We start from the raw sequence: 18,186 nt of genomic DNA, 5'->3' as shown, positions 1-18,186 counted from the left end.
TCAGCCCACAGATCTCTGCTGCTTTATTCCAGTGGGAGCAGTGTATCTACCTAAATGAGGTAACGGGCTCATTCCCTTGTGCAGGGGCTCAAGGTCACTTTTTAGACCCAACCTGAGGCTAGATCACCCAACAGCACGGCAACTGCTGCAGCAGAGAACCTGGGAAAGGAGCTCCTCTGTGATTTTCCCCTGTCTCATGGCTTGCCATTCACAGCATTTGGAAAAGCATTGGAATGGTGAGAAAATAAGGAACCACCCAGCAATTTTCCCTCTTGCTTCCTAGACCTGCCTTCATTTTTTATGGATGGAAAAACTGACTTCAGCTCTCTCACCTCTCTGTAGATCACTCTGCTCATAAAACAGCAGGACCAAAGGAGAGGTCTGCTTGTATCAGGCGAATCTTGAAAGGTTTTAACTTGACTCATTTTTCTCTGACAGTTTTTACCCAGTGACTTGCTTCTGTGTCTTCACACCTCAGGCTGCCTCCAGACTTTAGAAAAGAAGGGCCCTCGGTAAGGCGTGAAGGCTTGGCTACATTCTCCAGCTTCTGCAACACAGATGCTGCCGCAGGAGCCCCTGCTCCGTGTGCACTAGTGAAGACAGCCCCGAGGAAGTGGCATCAGTTCCACGTGGCAATTCAATGAAGCCAAGCCTTTAGCTCTTATGAGGGAAAAAAAAATGGTGTTACCTCTATGCAGAAAGCATCTAGCTGGTTTTTTCTTTGTCTTGGCTGCATCCAAGAGGTTTAAGAAAAGATCTTGGTATGTCAGAGGGATATTGCTGGCCAGGTTAAAGAAAATTCAAGCCTCATCTTTAGTCACTCTAAACTTATTTGCCCCAATTCTGATAATACAGAAGGTGCTTGTTACTCCAAAAAGATCATAGACAACTAGATGTCTGCTGGGTTCATAACCCTTGAGATCGTTAGGCAGGGAGTCCCTGCTTGTGATTTCAAACTCAAATAAGTAAGATGTACTGGAAAGAAAAACCGACTTGAAACTACGGGGCTGTTTTATAATGTGTTAATCCGTAGGAATTTCCACTTACAGCGTGTCCGTGAGGCTGCAGGGCTGCCACTTCCACTCGATCTCTGGGTCAGGATTCCCGCTTGCCGTGCACTGGATTTTGTGTTTGCTTCTTAATTGCACCCGCTCGATCTTATCAAAATCAGTTTCCTTTTCATAAATTTTGGGCCTCTCTAAAGAAAACAAAACAAAACATGACAATGAAATAAATGCAAACGAACAAATTTACATCCGTGGTCATTGGTCCTGTTTCCCTCAAAGGTTTTGGAATCTTTTCACTGTGATCCCCGAGCGATGATTTAATGAGGCTACTGAAGTTATAAGAAAATTGCCAACAGTACCAGAAGCGTGTATTCAGAGGGAGGGGGGTATTAGTTGTGGTGTTTCAGAAAATGCATTGAAATGCCGCCGCGTTCATCCTAATTGCTTTCAAATGTTGTCATGGACCTGCTGTACTTCTGGAAAATTTACGCCATGAAATGTCTATTGGTCAGAGACCACAGGATCGGGCTGTTGGTCTGTGTTGGCTTCTGATGTCACCTCCTGAGAGGAACCTTATCAGACACCTGCTGTTATGCAATATCGTTACCATTGTGCGGGTTCTCCCCGGGGTTTTGGAAAGAAAAAGGCTTTTCGATCTGAAAACTTTGCTTTCCTTTTCTGTTTGTGTGTAACGTGCTCTGGATGAAGGGGTGAAGAAAGCGAGGAAGAGGCAGTGGGGGGGAAGCGCTTAGAGAGTAATGCCAAGGAATTCTCACCACCAGCAAAACCATTAAAAATGTCACTGCATTACTCACATCTGGAGGGGTTGCGAGATCACACCCTCAGACTGGAAATCTCTCAAGAACAAACTTTTGTGTGACACTTTGAGGGCTGCTCATTGCCAGCAGGAAAGAAACACTTTGTCCCATCTCCTTCCAGCTCCCACGGGAACACGCGAAAATGAGAAATAATGCTCAAAAATCCCCCAAAGTGAACTGAACTTTTCCTAACCTCGGAGAGGGTGGTTTTGAATTTGGGGTGAAAGCACAGGCTCTTCCCTTATGCAGACAGCTCTGCCCATCCCGAGCATATCTCTTTGTCTGCTTCTCATAACAGGAAATCAAACAGATTTATTGGTCGGGGTCCCTCTGTGGAACACCTCTGGGTAGCCAAGTGCAGCTGCTCTGCGCTGAGGGCTTTTGACAAGTTGGGAAGTGAACGTAGATTAGATTTCTATTTTTTTGGGTTAACTTATTTTTTCTGCTGTCAAGTGGGCCCCAGATATGTAAATATGAGCTACTGCCCACCTCATCAATCTTGAGACCTTCCCCTTTTTTTTTTTAAATAGCTTTTTTTTTTTTCCTTGCAGCCCTCGTGTCTTACAAGAGGACTGACCAGGCTGATCCCGTGTCTTGGTGGGATCCTCGCTTTGCGTTCCTCATGGCTGCCAGGTCAGACACCTAAAGATCTCCTGACCTCATCGCTGCTTGAAAATGTATCAGCATTTCCATCTCCACCACATGAAAGGAGTGTTGACTGTAGGTGCATCAGCCATATCCTAACTCCCAGTAAAATATCAGCTGCTTTGAAGAACTTTCATTAGGTCCTGGTTATCATTTCACGTGGAAAACCCAAATGACAAGCCTTGTTTGGTTTTGCTCTTGTGTTCTCTTTTGCTTTTTTGATCCTCTTTGCTTGAGTCTTATTCCCATCTACCTGCAGGTGATGTTCTATCAGGCTCCAAAACTGCACTCCTCACTCCTTTGTCCCTTCGGGCAGGGAGAGGGACTGTCTCTTTGTGAAGGAGAAGGTGAAAAAGGGAGCAGAGGGGAGAATACTTCAGACTGCGGGTAGTGTCTCTCAAACTGCCATCCTACCACGGGCAGAGGGTTTCCTGCCCCGCATCGCTCCGGGTGACGCAACGTGTCACTGATTAAGTGCTTTGAGATTGGCGAGCAATTCGCAGGACAAATTGTTTGGATCGAAGTTGAATTTCCCTGTAACTGGCATCTCATTTCCCGTCGGCAAATTACTTCTGATCATAAAAATAATTTTGCAAAACTCCCTGGAGAGAGAAGCATGTTTTTCAGTATCTCAGACATTTTTCAGTCTCAAATCCTGTGTTGGTCATGTCTGGAGTGACCTCAGAAGTGTGATTTTCACTTGGAGGAAGAGACTCTAAGTTCAGTGTGAAAGGTTACTCAAGTGTTATGTTTCCTGGGCTGTAAGAGCAAAGCTTTACACGTTCGGGGACGGAAACAGTGTGTTTGAGTGGTTTTGTGTGCGTGAGAGAGTACGGGGGGACAAGGCTTGATTACTAGTTGTTAGGAGATTTTTCTGTACTCTTGGTGGAATGATGAACACTTCGGCTGTCTTTTAAATCATCCTTCTAAAAAGGAATTAATAATTTCAACTTGTTCTACTTCAAATTTTCTGTACTCTTGGTGGAATGATGAACACTTTGGCTGTCTTTTAAATCATCCTTCTAAAAAAGAATTAATAATTTCAACTTGTTCTACTTCAGACCAGAACACACATGAGTGACGGATGAATTCTTAATTCCACAATTACTTTACTGCCTGGCACTATTAAAAATTACTTGAAACCTACAATGAGTCAAAATGATTCATCAATTGGAATAATTATTATTTATAAGGCTTAAGCAATTATTTTCTTTAAACTTGAGGGGCTGGTTAAAAATGCTTCCCCATCATTTCTTTCACCTTCTAATGCAGTTAGCATGGGGTCGCGGCTAATTGTGGGCACGATACTCAGGAACTGCAGCAATTTTTGTTAAACGTCTCTCTCCCTGCAGAGGTTGTAACCGTGGTGGGTGTCGCTCTGCAAACGACTCTTACTGCGCCGCCACCGCTGGGGGCATGAGGCCCTTCCCCAATTTTTGGATGTGCTGCCTTGGTGCTTGTTCAGAGTGTTGGCATTGGCCCCGGGGCCCTGCGGGGTCATGATGCGGGGTGTGGGGTGCTCATATGGGGGTGTTTGAAAACTTTCCCAAACCTCTGCACGCTGTCGTGGCCGTTTTGCCTCTTCCCATGCTCCCTGGAAGCAACTGCAGCTTTTCTGCTCGCTTTGCTCTCTGCTGGGCCAAATCCCATCGACAGAAGTTGCCTCCATCAGTGATGGAAACAAGTTAAGTGGCTTCTGTGGTGGGTACTGGGCTTCAAGGTTTGCTCATGCCAGAATTAAAGAGTTTGCTCAGCGGGCTGGCATCTGCAGCAGACCCGCAAAATATTCTCCACGTGAGCGTGAGAAGGAGTTTTTAGCCTAAAGCAGGTGATTAGCTTGGGTGCACCTCGTAGTGTATTTGTCAGATAACTCCCTCCTCCAAACAGTGCTTTGCTTTCTCTATCACGTTCGCTTACTAAGCAGCATCAGGGATTATGCACAAACCCCTGGTTTATCTTTGCTCATGTTTTGGTGTGAGGTGAGACTTGGGGCACGAATCCCTTTGTAAGCACTGCCAGAACCCAGCTGTATTTCTGGTCCCACCTTAAATTATGCATCTAAAGCATGGATTTCATCCACACGCGTACATTTGCTCATGTCCCGCTGGTTTTTATGCATGCAAAAATAGCAAAAGCTGTCGGGAATGCAGAGCTTTAGCAGGCGTGGGATTAATGGCAGTGCAAAAGTTGAGGAAAGAGGCGAGCTGACTCTGCTCAGCCCCTGCAGTGCACCTTGCCCCCTCCAGCAAGCGCAGAGTCCTCCTTTCCCCTCGAAGCTCTCAGAGCCTGACCTGCAGCACCCTCTGCTATCCTGACCTTGGGCTCCAGCACCTTCCCATAGAGCCTGGCCCCCAGGCAGCAGTCCTGCCCACTGCAGCAGTGCTGAACTGCAAGAGATCTTTAAATACACTTCATTCCTGACCTGAAGAATCCTTCACTACCCTACTTCTCGCTTCCCGCTGCCCCCTGCACTGGACTCTGCCTGCTTTGCTTCCCAGCCTCTGTCTCCCAGCCCTGGGCCATCGCCCTCCCCAGGCTCCGTTTTCTCATGCAGAAGCCAAACAAACCTTAAAAGCTTTCTCATCTCTGGCTGCATTTGGATGTTCGGATGGCTTTAAATGTATCGAAATAAATGGGTTTTCGTCCTCTCTGCCTTAAAGTGTGATTGTATCCCCAACTCACTTTGCAGAGGTGCAATTGCTGGTGTGAGAGCTGACCTGAATAACTAAAGACTGCTGCTGCTGCTGCTGCACTGTGAAATGCAATCAAAAAGCAGTTCTGCTTACCGTAAATTTCAAACTGATCAGCGTTATGTAAATCTCACCTTACTTTCTAGTGTTATTTTTAGTTTGTGGCATTAGGAGCAAATGATAAGTACATGGATTAGGCCATTAACCCTGTGGCCCTAGCGCTTCTGCAAGAGACTCTTCTACCTCTCCATCCGTTGCAGATGTTATTGCCGGGTTGCCCACTTGTCACCCAAAGGAGCATCTCAATACAGAGGGCAGCACATAGAAAGTTTCCCTGCCTTTTGTAGAGAAACTTTGCTTTACTTTCAATGACCTCTGCCTCAACTGCTCTTTCCATTCCTTCCCCACTACCATTTCACCTGGGTTTCAAAAAACGTTAAGCACATCATTAAAATAACGTGAGTGATCCGCTGAAGCAACCTTATGTACTTTGCTGGTCATGGGGCTTCTTTAGAACTACTGATAGAGCGGCAACTTGTTTTCTATTTATCCTTTCTGTTTTCCAAAAGCAAAAATTACTTGCATTTTAGAGTCTTTCATCTGATGTTTGTACAGTACTTAATGGAAGCATGAGCTCTGCAAGTTGAGCTAGGTGAATATTCTATAAGGTAGGCAGGAAACTCATTAACGCGTGTTTGGACCAGTCAAACAGCGTGGGAAAAAGAGGATGAGATTTCCCCCCCAGATAAAAACACTTTGTCTGGGTTTGGCTTCCAAGTGATCTCTGTGGTTTGGTTGTTGTTTTCTTTTTTTTTGTTACAAGGAAAGGAAAAAAAGAGTTAAATGACCTGAAAACAAAACTTTTGTCTCAGGCTGAAGGGAACATTGTGTTTGACCCTAGCTGATTTTGCCTGGCTGATTTTCTTTGTTTCCTTCTGTTTGCTTTTTTTTGGGTTTTGTTTTATTTTGCATGAGGCACCGAGGGAGCTGCTGCAAAGCGGCTGCGCTGCATAGTCCAAGATGCCAAGATGAAAAGAGTGGCCAAAATCTCTCCGTGAGTCAATACCACGGCCAGGAATAGAATTAGGGTCACCGATTATCGGTCGCCTGCCTAATCTCGGAGCGCGCACACCCTGCTGCTCCATTGTAACCTGCTGGTGTGGGCTGGGGCTGCCAGCAGGGTGGAAGCAAAAGGAAGAGAAACCACGTCGTCCCACACTGTCCCAGTGGCTTACTAAGAAAAATCACAGGGCACTTGACCTACCCTACAGGGAATTTTGTTGTTAAGATGGTACTGCAGCTTGGGTTCGTTTTTTTCTGACCTTATACTGTCTTTTTTGGATGCCTCTGTCTTCACTTTGTAGGAAGGAAGCTGGCTTTTCCAGTTCTCTACCACTTTTCCCAGATGTTTCACTCAACCCTGATCCAGCCAAGCTTTAGTGGGGAAAAAAAAAGTTTTTCTCTTGTCTGTCTCTCCCCGTCGTAGTTTTTGTGGCTAAACTGAGTTGAAAGCAAATGTGTCATGATGAACTGCTTCGTATTTGGCAGAGCAGGTGGTTTTCTAGGATTTTTGTCTTTTCAAAAGCGAAAAACCAACAGTTAATATACCTGCAGGCCTGGCTGAGAGACAGCATGGAAGCCACACGCTGCCACTTTCCACCTTCCCCCCACCCCTCCGGTTTCTAAGGGCTGTCGGAGAGGGATTGCTGCTGCAAAGACGTGGGTCGAAGGCTTCAGGTTTTTCTGGCAAACTCCAGCAGGCCCCCACCTTCCTCTTCCTAAAACTGCTTTGGCTACTTCCAACAAAATGAAAATAGCTCACCTGCCTTTTTCATTAGGGGCTCTCCCGGGAGCACGCAGAGGCTGAGTGGAGGCCGGGCTGCGGAGCCGCAAGCGTGTAGGGTTTGCGTGATGTCACTGAGAAAACTCGTCGTAATTTGCTAAGAATGAGTGTGCTGGAAAAGCCCGCCGCACTCTGTGTGCGCTGCCACATATTTTCTTTTCTTCCTTGTATCTCCCAGAAAAAGTCAGTTGTTTCGTTCCTGCCTGTGTCTGATAAGTGAGACTTGAAGGAGAGGCTGGAGCACTGGGTCTCTTTGCCCTCATTCTTCTCAGCGGAGCGTCCTGCCCACCCAAACCCGGTGCTGCCAGTAGCTGGGAGGAAAGCGAAGCGATGGGCTTGGGCAGGAGCACATCGGAACAGCGGATAGAGACAGGCTGTGTTTTGTTTTGGAGTTTCCAGTTTGCTTGGCTGGCCCGTAAGTTGGAAAGCTAGATTTCCTATTTTGACTTTTCCTGAATGGGGCATCCTCCAAGGAGCTATGCAGGAGATGGCTGTGATACATGGCAGGATGCCGAAGCACGCAGGCGAGGAGAAGGTAGAGCACTTTATGTAGACGTGCTTCTCATATCTGGCTCGGTCCTTTAACCTAAACAGTGGTTGGGTTGCACTAATAATCCAAAGAAATTTGTGTTTATCACGGTGCAACACTGTCCAGCTTCAAGATTTCAGTGGCCCTTCTATGCACTTGTAAGACTTTGGGAGTCTCCCCTCTGCCTTCGACTGACTTTAACTGAGATCCATCCCTCTCAGAGCTCTTTTTCTCTGCACTGGCACAGCCCAGATGTATTCACCTCGTCCCGAAGGCTCATTTCCCTCTTCAGACTCTTTCTGGGTCTGGTTAAGGTGGCGGGGTATTGTTCACGTGGACCACCACGTATTTATTGACTTTTATGGAGATCACTGGGGACTTCTTTGATGTCAACTCATCGCTTGCAAGCCCAAGTAGGTCAGGCACAGAACTCACTTTGCCTTGGATTTTAAACCAAATATGGAGAGCTGGCCTGACTACATATGCATCGTTAAGGGCTCTGGAGCTAATTCTCACCGGTAACAAATCGAGGTGTAGCTGGTCACCTCGCTGACAGAACAAGGAGCGCATGGCAATGCCCACGTGAATTGTCCCTGCACCTCTTTTAATCCCAGTCCTTGCCCAGGAGAGAGGGAATTCATACGAAGCCTGTGAATTACTATTGCTTATGGCAGAGACTATTTCTAGCACTTAATCCTGCATTTCTTATAGATACAACACAAGAGCTTGCGGGACCAGGGACTCTACTAGGGAATGTAATTTCAATTGACTAGAGCAGCTGGAACGCAAAGCAATATTTGCTGGAAGAGCCTTGAGGGAGGACAGGAGAGAAACTTTAGGACAAAGAAGAAAGGCAAAGTGGCGAAGGAGATTATTCATCCCGGTTTTGAATTAACTTCTGCTTCAATGCAATCTTCACTCACAACGTGGTGGTCAGAGCACGCTGGCTGCTCCATCAGCGCTCAGCAAGAACCCTGATACATGCAGATGACTTGTACAAGGGTGAGAATGAAATGCAGCCTGCTTGCCCATAAATAGATTTGAGGGGTTTTTGTTTGTGTTTTGTTCTGAAACTGCTTTGTACTCCAGCCCGGAATAACTCTCTTCTCCCACATTTCTCCTTCTTGGCTGGCTCAGATGTGCAGCCACCAGCTGTTTGCTGGGATTGTTCCTTCTCCTTGCTCCCTCCCCTCCAAATTCTTCAGGACATTATTTTCTTGAAGCTTTTCTCAATAAGAATTTAATCAAACAAAACAAAACCACAGCAACCCGCAGCTTCTTGGACAGTGTTTGATGTGTAAATATGTAAAGAAGGAGTGTTTTGAAAATGCAATCAGCTACCTCCTGGGGACTCGAGTCCTACAGTGAGCCAAGGTGACTCCACAAGGGAGATATGTGCTCCTCCAAGATTAAATTCCAGCTGCAGTGGGAGCACGGGTGACCGGAGGCACAGCTAAGCCACTTCTTAAAGAGACATTTTTGGAATAGCAGCATGATTCTCCCTTCTCCAGCACTGCTCCTTCCTGCATATTGCCAACCAGGTCCTTGCCTCAGGCTGGCATCGCTGTTGGTTCCCAACCTGCGGCTCTGGGAGCCTCTGTGGAGCTGAGACGTTGGATACTCATCGGGTTTATGGCCATATCAGACTTCAGAGGGAAATAGCTCCTAATGCTTTCCTCATTGCCACGGAGTGAAATACCCTGCACACACAGCGTGTCAGACAGTCACAGTGCTACCAGTGAAGTGCACGGGAGGTGACTCCAAGGAAAGGCTGCAGCCGCGCTGATCTGCTGACAGCTCAGCAGATACACTGTGTGTAAGCTCCTGTCCTGGAGGGCTCAAGCAGGTGACTACTTATCTTGGGGGTTTTAATTATTTTTTTAAAAAGATATTGTGGCTGGAAGGCTGTCTGGTGGAAAAGGACCTGGGCGTTCTAATTGCCAGCCGGCTGAACGTGAGCCAGCAGTGTGCCCAGGTGGCCAAGAAGGCCAACGGCATCCTGGCTTGGATTAGAAATATTGTGACCAGCAGCAGAAGGGAGATGATTGTCCCTCTGTACCCAGCACTGGTAAGGCCGCACCTTGAGTATTGTGTTCAGTTTTGGGCACCTCAGTATAGGAGAGATATCGAGGTGTTGGAGCGAGTGCAGAGGAGGGAACAAAGCTGGTGAAGGGCCTGGAGAACAGACCTTGTGAGGAGCGACTGAGGGAGCTGGGTCTGTTCAGTTTGACAAAGAGGAGGCTGAGGGGGGATCTCATCATGCTCTGCAGTTACTTGAAAGGACATTGTAGAGAGGTTGGTGCTGGTCTCTTCTTACAGGGAATTAGGGACAGAACCAGGGGGAATGGTTGCAAATTGCAACAGGGCAGGTTTAGGCTGGATGTTAGGAAGAAATTCTTCATGAAAAGAGTGGTCAGACCCTGGAACAGACTGCCTGGGGAGGGTGTTGAGTCGCCATCCCTGGGTGTGTTCAAGTGTCGTTTAGATGGGGTGTTGGGTGAAATGGTTTAGGGGTGACCTTGTGTGGGGTTAATGGTTGGACTCGATGATCCCAAGGGTCTTTTCCAACCTGAATTGTTCTATGATTCTATGATTCTTCTGCCATTATTATTGAATAAAATATACTGCAAACATTAATATAGTACAATTTGATTAAGGAGTCCTGCTGCTATTTATATTTTGTTCGTGACCAACAGTTCACTACACTGTTAACTCGAAACTACCTCTTCACCTAGTTGAAATTCACAGTTGATGAGTTGGTCACAGCGTGCTGACTGCCAGTTATACTCTCTGTAGGCCCATTTACGATGTGTTATTTTGAAGAGCCTCACAAGGGGAGGGGGCTGTATGCTCACTTATAATTTCTTCAATGCACCGTCCCCTTGCAGCAGAAGAAAACATATTCAAATGACATTTATCTTCTAATTCAAAAGTCTATTTAAATAATTTCCCATCTTGTCTTCAGTAGTGCAGATCAGAACTCACTCGCTTTCACAGATGCATCTCTAAAATTTAAAAGACTTGCCCTGGCTTTTAGGGAGCAATGCTGTGGCTCAAAACCAAACGTTCCTCCTCAGCAATAGGCAGCTGGTACATGGTTGTGTACTCAGCGTGAGGCTTATCGGGCGCTGAACTGCTGCAGGCTCCACCTTTTACACATGACGCAAAGCTGATGCTCCCAGCTCTGTGTTCATTTGCAAGCTCAAGTGGGTTTTTTCATCAGGTCTGTGTGCAAATTCCAACTTCAGTAAGTGCATTCTGCCTGTGGTTCTAAGCAGAGACATTAGTCACCCCTTCCAGCTCAGAGGTGGTTGTGTTCAGAGGTGGGCAAGGCAGTCCCTGCATAAAACAGCTAGAAAGCGTGTTTTGGGCTCCTTCTCTATGTCAAAGTGTCTGCTGAAACTCCAAGCCATTTAATCTACTCAGGTGTGATACCAGGATATCAGTCATGATGACTGGAGATGAAGTGCCAGGTTGTTTGCTGAGGAATTAAGGGAAAAATTCAAACCTGCATTCAGTTTGGAGTGTCACGATTTTGTTTTTTGAAAGTAAAGCAAATGATGTCCAGGTTTGAAGAAGTGGTCCCTTGGCTCTAACTGAAAGCACAAGAAAGAAGGCAGTTTGCTGCAGTCGGATAAGCTTTGTGGGCAAAATTTCCCTTTTTTTGGTCTCTGTATGCGTGCACCTCAGCAAAATGACCCTCTCTTGGGCGGAGTGCTTCATGTACAGCGTGTCACGGTAGTGCTGCAGGGAAGGGCTTGGCAAAGGCAGGAGAGATTTCTTAGGTGTTTTGTGTCCTTTTTGCAGCCTGTAGCTTAAAAACAATGGCACTCTGGCAGGTGCTTTCCTCTGCTTGCTGTCTTTTCTGAGCCGACTTTCTTTTACCAGAAAAGAAACGCTTGCTGTTCGTTTCTCCTGTGCTTCCCCTTGCAACCCTTTCTCCAGTCGGTAACGCTCCTGCGGCTGCTGGGCTTTGCAGACTCTTGAGAAACAGTGGGTTTGCAATTAAATAAATTATTCCTGATTGGGGTCTCTGTTGGGCTGATCTCTTGGAAGGGCTAAGAGCGAGCGCCGTGCTAGGCATGCCCTGTCTGTAAGAGATGGAACACCACATACTTGAAAGGCTCATGCTGTAGTTAAGAGCAGGGAATGGTTGAATCCTGAAATAGCATCTTGCTGATACAAACAAGGTCTGTTTGTTTTTTGTGTGCCTATTTAGGGAACGGCTGCTCTTCAAGTAAACATTCTCTTTTGCGTGCAAGCACCAATATTTACCTTGACAAGATAGTTTATTATCATTCTTAATTTTCTCTTCCTTTGAATGTTTCCGTTCTCTTAACAAGACGGCAAAACCATTGTATGGATAAACAATCTCAAGTGAACAAATTACCACAGCTTGACACGTTCCTCCTCAGCAGCTGAGCTGCAGTACCTGACCATAAGCATGTTCCTAGTCCTCTCCGCTCCTAAACTACACATTAGTTTATGTAACTTTTAAGATGGCTTAAGCTACCCTATTTTATTTAGCATTTTCAATAGGCCTGATGCGCCTAAGTGACAAGTCCTGCATTTGTTAGGCATTACTCCTTTCTGAGAGGTGAAAGGTGGAATGAGAAAAACACAACTGCTGGAAGTTACACGGTGCAATAGTACCTAAGTATACAAAACAGGACAACTGAGAATATTTGTAGGCGTAAAGAGGATAAAGAGAAAAGAATTCCTCACAGAAAAGAAAGCAAACCTATCTCAGTACCTTTATCTGTCTCACTGCCTGAGTGAACTGCAGGAAATACAAAGGGAAGCAGAGCTCACTTTTGCTGAACTCCAGCTTGGCCTCATGATTCAATCTCTGCTGCCAAATTCAATGGCTTAAAAGAGGCAGTGGATGTGCAAAGAGACAATGTAGCTCTGTCTTCCATTAACCCGGCAAGGGAGATTAATAAATGTGATTCCGATAATCTATTTTCCCTCTGTGTCAAGTGAACCTGCTTCAGTGCACACCACCATTTACTTCGCTTTTCTCCAGGTTCCCCTGAAAATGAAACCGTCTCTCAAGTGCTCCCAGCAGATGAATGACAATACAGAGCGTACAGACTTAGAAAGTATTTCTGTAGCAGGATGATGGAGAGACATAAAAGACAAAGTCGCTTATCTAGTTCCTTCCGTCAGCCCTGTTGGGACTTTTCCTGTCCCAACAGATGTTCTCCAGTGCTTTGCCCAAGCTACTTTTTTATCTCAAGAGATAAAACTTCCATCACTCCTCTTGGGAAACTGTGCCCCTAGCTCTGAGACCTCACTGCTAGGTATCCTCCGAAACTCCTATTAAAATTTCAAGTCCTGTTAAGCTGATTCGCTTTCAAGCCTTTTCTGCTTCCCCCTGTCCCAACATGAGGGTGCTGCAGGCTGTTTCTGGGTGCAGTATCTCAGCGGGAAGCGACTTTTGATGACCTAGTTTCAGACTGACTCCTCATAGCAGCTTTGCATTCTGTTGCTTCCATTTTAACACGTGGTGAAATGAGGTGGATCTTCAGTGGTTCCTAAGGAAGGCGGTAATCTATGCACCAGCTCTTGCAGCTAAACACGGGGAAATGTCACCCATTCCCACTGACTGCCAAAGCAGGGCCACACAAAAAATGAGAAAGAACCTGGTAGAAGTCATTATAAACAACAAATCCTTACCTCTCACTACCAGCTGCATGGTGAGGTTCTTAAACAGGCCGTATTTTGCATTGCTCAAGACAATGGTGTAGTTTCCAGCGTGCTTTGGCCTCACGTCTCTAATGCCCAGTCTGTACTTCATTGGCTCTGGCTCGTAGCAGGTGTGGTTATCCTTGATGAGTTTGCCATCCTTGTACCTGTTTTGAAAGTCCCAGCAAGGCTCATCGTGTGCACACATTCCTGTTAGCCCTCAGAAAACCTGACTGTTACCCACATTAGGGTGGGTAGGGAGACAGCCTTCAGAAACAGGAAAGGAAACGCAGATCTGCAATCATCCTGGATTGCACATCTATTGCTTTTATCCTTTCACACTAAAAAAGAGTTGGAGCAGCAGCGCTTTGGGACGGCTTCATCCAACAAACAGGAAAGAGATATTTTAATGGATCTGAATGACCAGTGCCTCTCGCACACCCAGCTATGGTCAGAAATGTACACCTAGTTATCCCCAAATTGTGCTGGATGTGCAATAGCAAGTGCTAGAAATCAGGGCTTAGCCAAAATTTGTGTCATCAGTTTTAAAACAAGGTATTAGTGAAGTAGGATTGTCTCTCAATATATATATATGTTCTTTTGCTGCTTCTGAAAAGGCTGAAGTTTGTGAGCTGAAGAATTTCCAGTCAATAGGAAGGTCAATGAGGAATTCACCATTTCAAACCTTCGCTAGCTAAGAGTAGGAGAGCAGAGTCCGCACGAGCAGACTCCACTGCTAATCCAATCTGCAGGTTTGGGTTATAATTATGAAATAGGCCAGGCTGCCACACACAGAGCTTCAGGCTTGGTGGAAGGAGGACTTGGGGCATGTGTCCTACTGCCTGAGAATGCTGGAAACCTCCTTTACAGTCGTTTAAACAACTGTACTGAGAGACTTCCAACATCAACAGCTGGAGCTGCGAACACGCAGGGAAGGCAGCGCTGGTGGTCCCAGGCAGCAACCGAGCAGCTCCACGCTGAGCCCTGAGAACAAAGCCTTGGCAGAGAGAAGGGGGACGGTCCCCACTTCAACCGCTTCCATCCCCTGAACAACAGAAATGATTAGAAGTATCTCGTGGCAGCACTGATTTCACTGATTTGACGGAATTTGATGTTTCAGACCGACCAGCACCACTGCTGTTAACCTGGCAACCCTTCCCCAATGACTTTCTACTTGAATCATCCAACGAGTTCAGGGTAAATGAAACCCCCAGTTTTCCTGTAGGGACCATTTCTGTGGGATTAACTGCGTCAACGGAGGTTTAGGTTGGATCTCAGGAAACACTTCCTCACGGGAAGGGTGCTCAGGCGTTGGAAGGCACTGCCCAGGGAAGTGGTGGAGTCACCGTCCCTGGAGGTGTTTAAGGAGAGGCTGGATGTGGCACTTAGTGCCATGGTCTGGCTGATGTGGGGGTGCTTGGGCATGGGCTGGGCTTGATGATCTCGGAGGTCTTTTCCAGCCTCAATAATTCTGTGATTCTGAGTGGTTAGGAGGGAAAAGAGGCATGGGCAAGAAGTCTGGCTTGCCCAGCTTCAGGCAGCGTGTGTCGGCACTGAAAGGAGTCACATCTCCTTAGGGGTGCTGTGAGACCTCAGCGACGAGCATTCCCCGCTCTCATCTTTTGTCTGCGTGGGAAGGAGCGGTGAAAATCTATTCTAGACTGGAGCCCAAAAGAAGGTTGTGTATTCCTGATTTTGCTCAAGATGACGGTACTCACCAGGAGACACTCGGACGAGGAAAGGCGTCCACCTTTGCAGCTAGTTTCAGTGACTTGTGGCCTGAGGTGATCTCGTAGTAAAGTTTCTTATGTAAAACCGTAATGAAGGGTTTGTCTGGAAAGAGAAACAAACAGGAGGACGAGTAATGGCAGATCTGGCGCGGTACGGTGCTCGCGTCTTTGAACTGTGCTGTGTCTGCTCTGGGTTTTTCGCGACACAGATCTGCAGAAGCTGCAGATGGCCGCATGGAATGACAAGCTGTTGCCGTGCAAAGCTCAGCCCCAGCCAGGCAGGTCTTGTCTCCAACTGAAGGAATTTATATTTAAAGAAGAGACTCAGCATCCGCATCGCCCCTGGATCGGTGTGAAGAAATGCCCAGGGTATTGGAAACATAGTGCTGACTCTCCCATAATATTGATTAGAGGTTATAGATGATTAACGGTTGTTTTAACTAGTTGGCATTCTCCCTAATGCCATTTTAACGCCAAGGTCGCGGGTTCCATTCCCGTTCGGTCCCCATGTGTTGCCTGATCTAGTCGAGAGGTGGCGTCTCTGGCAGCAGGGAGGCTGGATTAAAATAATCTCTAAGGTCCCTTCCAGGCTAGGACATTCTATGATTCTATGATTTTTATATTGACAGATTTAATAATGTGTCATTTATCCTTTAAGTTTGACCATCTTGGTTCTCGCGTACTCTGGTTTAGCTGCAGAACTTACCGTACACTGTCACCGTGACGTTGGCCTCCAGCTTTGTTACGTTGAATGTTTTGCAGACGTAAAGGCCTCCGTCTTGCACGGTGACGTTTTCGATTGTCAGGCTACTACCGACTTTATACACCGTGTCGCTCTGGTCTAGTGTTCTTTTAGGATAATGTTGCTAGAAGTCACAAAAAAAGAGGGTAAAAAAGCAGCGTAAACTGGATTATTTAGTTCACCCTTTCAAAGGGTGCAAGTAAAGAAAAGCAGCGATTCGTGTCAAAATTATAATCTCTCCCCAACACTGAAATAAATAATATAAAAGGCAAATCGGCCGGAAGAGCTCTTGTGTAAGGTTTCATTATCAGGTCTAATAAGAGAGAGAAACAGTGGAACTCTGGTGCTTCTCTGCAGAAATCTGGGCAGGCAGGTAAAAAAATCATAGACCAGCCCTTCTCAGGGACCAAATCCCAGGGATCTCAGTGCAAAACTGCCGTTGCCACTGGTAGGGTGAGAATTGTGCTTGGTTCCTGTTTGTTTTGGTTATTTTGCTGCTGTCAGGTTTTGCTGGTTTTTTTTTTTGGTTGCAGTCAGCATTCCTCTTTCTTAAAAAACTTCTACTTTCTAAAAAAGATATATTCTAACAGAGATATCTTATGCCAACGAAATGCCAGTGCCAATTCCTGAAGAGTTTTAGAAAACGTTACCACTTCTGATGGGATTTTTATTCCCAGAGATTTGGCCAATACTGTTAGAAATCTAAAGAGGGTTCATAGAAAAGCAACTTTCTTCCCTCATACAGGGTTCAAAAAAGAAAATTCTCTAGCACCATATTGCTTGCACTTCTATGTTGTATTTTCTGTAGTTTCTTCACAAAACCAAAATCGGACTTTCTTTCTTTAAGTAAACAAATTAAGGAAAAGTCAATTTTTAGGAATCACATTTTACATGTGTTTCAGATTAAGCTAGGGTTTACTCAGCCCAGTGAATGAATCTTTCTTTTGGGTAGGGGGAGCTTACGTGAAAGCAGAACATTGAATTTTTGTCAACTCACTCTCCCATTAGGACATGTCCAGATGAACTCGACGCGCCCGTTGATGAAGGTTTCTGCTGTGCATTCCAAATGGAGAGTTTCTCCAACCAGCAGTTTTTTGGGGGTTGCTTTCAGAGCCAGGTTCTGTGCTCTGGCCTCTGAAATGAAAAAAAACCCAAAGGTATAACCTTAAATACACCAATTGTGAAATAAGCCCACATCATATCTGTGGAGCCCCAATGACCTCATGGGTTTTTTTAGCTTTGCATTCATGGAACTAGTGAAAAATAATTACTCCAACAATGAAGAAAAAGAGAGCGGGATTTACAAGACATTTATTTGGCTGCCATACAAATTTACAGGCCCGTTGTTTAAAGCCGGGTGCTAATTGTATAGAAGGATGCCGTGATCTAATGGGAATGAAGTCACAGTAAACTCTCCTCTGTTAAAAACATAATATATGAGGAGAGAAAGATCATACGTTGAAAACAAAGGGGAACTAAATTCTAATTGGCACTCAAAAATTTAATGCTTAATTGCTTCAAATTCGGATTTTAATTCTGAGCTGAAGCTCAACTGTAAATGCAAGGGAAAGGGTAAATCACCAAGGGAAACCATATTAAAAAGCAAATATTTGAATTAGCAGTTTAATGACATTTTTATACCATGATCTTGTGTGTTTAATGACCAGAAGCGAGAAGAAAGCTACTGTTTGGTTCATCCTAAACCAGCAGCTGTTTTAATGTAAATACAGCGCAAGCCAAGCGAACAAAGACTTGATGGCGTTTGAAGAAAATACTCCTATTTCGTACCACCTCAACGTTTGCTCCTTTTTCAAACCCAGGGGGGGATCAAATCCAAGGAGAAAAGGAGAAGGAGTGAGTTTGCTTTTAGTGTTCTGGCTTGGACTCGCCACAGATACCTACCAATTGGATATATCCAATATACTTGAGGCTAATCACAAAACAATACCCAGGGACGTAGCTGTGAAATCGAGACCTTGGCACGCAGTGGCCACTCACCCAGTCTCTGGGCTAGGTAGTAGGAGGTGAACACGCTTCCGCTGACGTTTGCAGTGCAGGTGAGTACCCCAGAGTAGACAAACGACTGAGAGGGGATGACAAATCCTCTCTTTGGGTCCCACACCATCCTCTTGAAGTTCATCTCTACGGAAACAGGATACTGAAAGAGAACAGACAGATTGGAGGCTTGTGAGACATTCCTGTTTCCCTCAGACCATAGAGGCAACCAGCCAAGGCTGGTCTGATTTAGAGGCTGCGTAGATATTTGACCTTTCCGAGTGGTTGGTGGTCTCATTCCGCACATATCTCGAGCAACATCAACATAAGCAAATAGAAAAACCTTCCCTAAGGTACGACTGTCTTTGAAATTCAAAACTTGGACATCATAACTCGAGCTTTTGATTCAGTAGCCCCAGTCCTCTCAGATCTTAGGCAAGATACCATGCTACCCATTGTAAGTCCCATTTCCCTCGTCCCTATACTGGAAATAATTACG

General features: G+C 45.8%; 1 protein-coding gene across 1 annotated transcript in view; it reads right to left on the bottom strand.

Annotated features, from left to right (window-relative positions):
- Positions 1–18,186, bottom strand: part of LOC104273441 (vascular endothelial growth factor receptor kdr-like) — a gene marked incomplete at its 5' end in the record, with an annotated part of 85,897 nt that overhangs the window by 46,762 nt on the left and 20,949 nt on the right. The window contains 6 exons of the mRNA XM_009868780.1: positions 1,048–1,198; positions 13,212–13,387; positions 14,939–15,053; positions 15,657–15,816; positions 16,690–16,826; positions 17,691–17,850. Coding sequence (XP_009867082.1) covers positions 1,048–1,198; positions 13,212–13,387; positions 14,939–15,053; positions 15,657–15,816; positions 16,690–16,826; positions 17,691–17,850 — 899 coding nt within the window. The remainder of the gene's footprint in view (positions 1–1,047; positions 1,199–13,211; positions 13,388–14,938; positions 15,054–15,656; positions 15,817–16,689; positions 16,827–17,690; positions 17,851–18,186) is intronic.

This window comes from Apaloderma vittatum, unplaced genomic scaffold (assembly GCF_000703405.1).
Source record: "Apaloderma vittatum isolate BGI_N311 unplaced genomic scaffold, ASM70340v1 scaffold12254, whole genome shotgun sequence".
Lineage (NCBI taxonomy): Eukaryota > Metazoa > Chordata > Aves > Trogoniformes > Trogonidae > Apaloderma > Apaloderma vittatum.
This window is presented reverse-complemented; position numbering and strand designations above follow the sequence as displayed.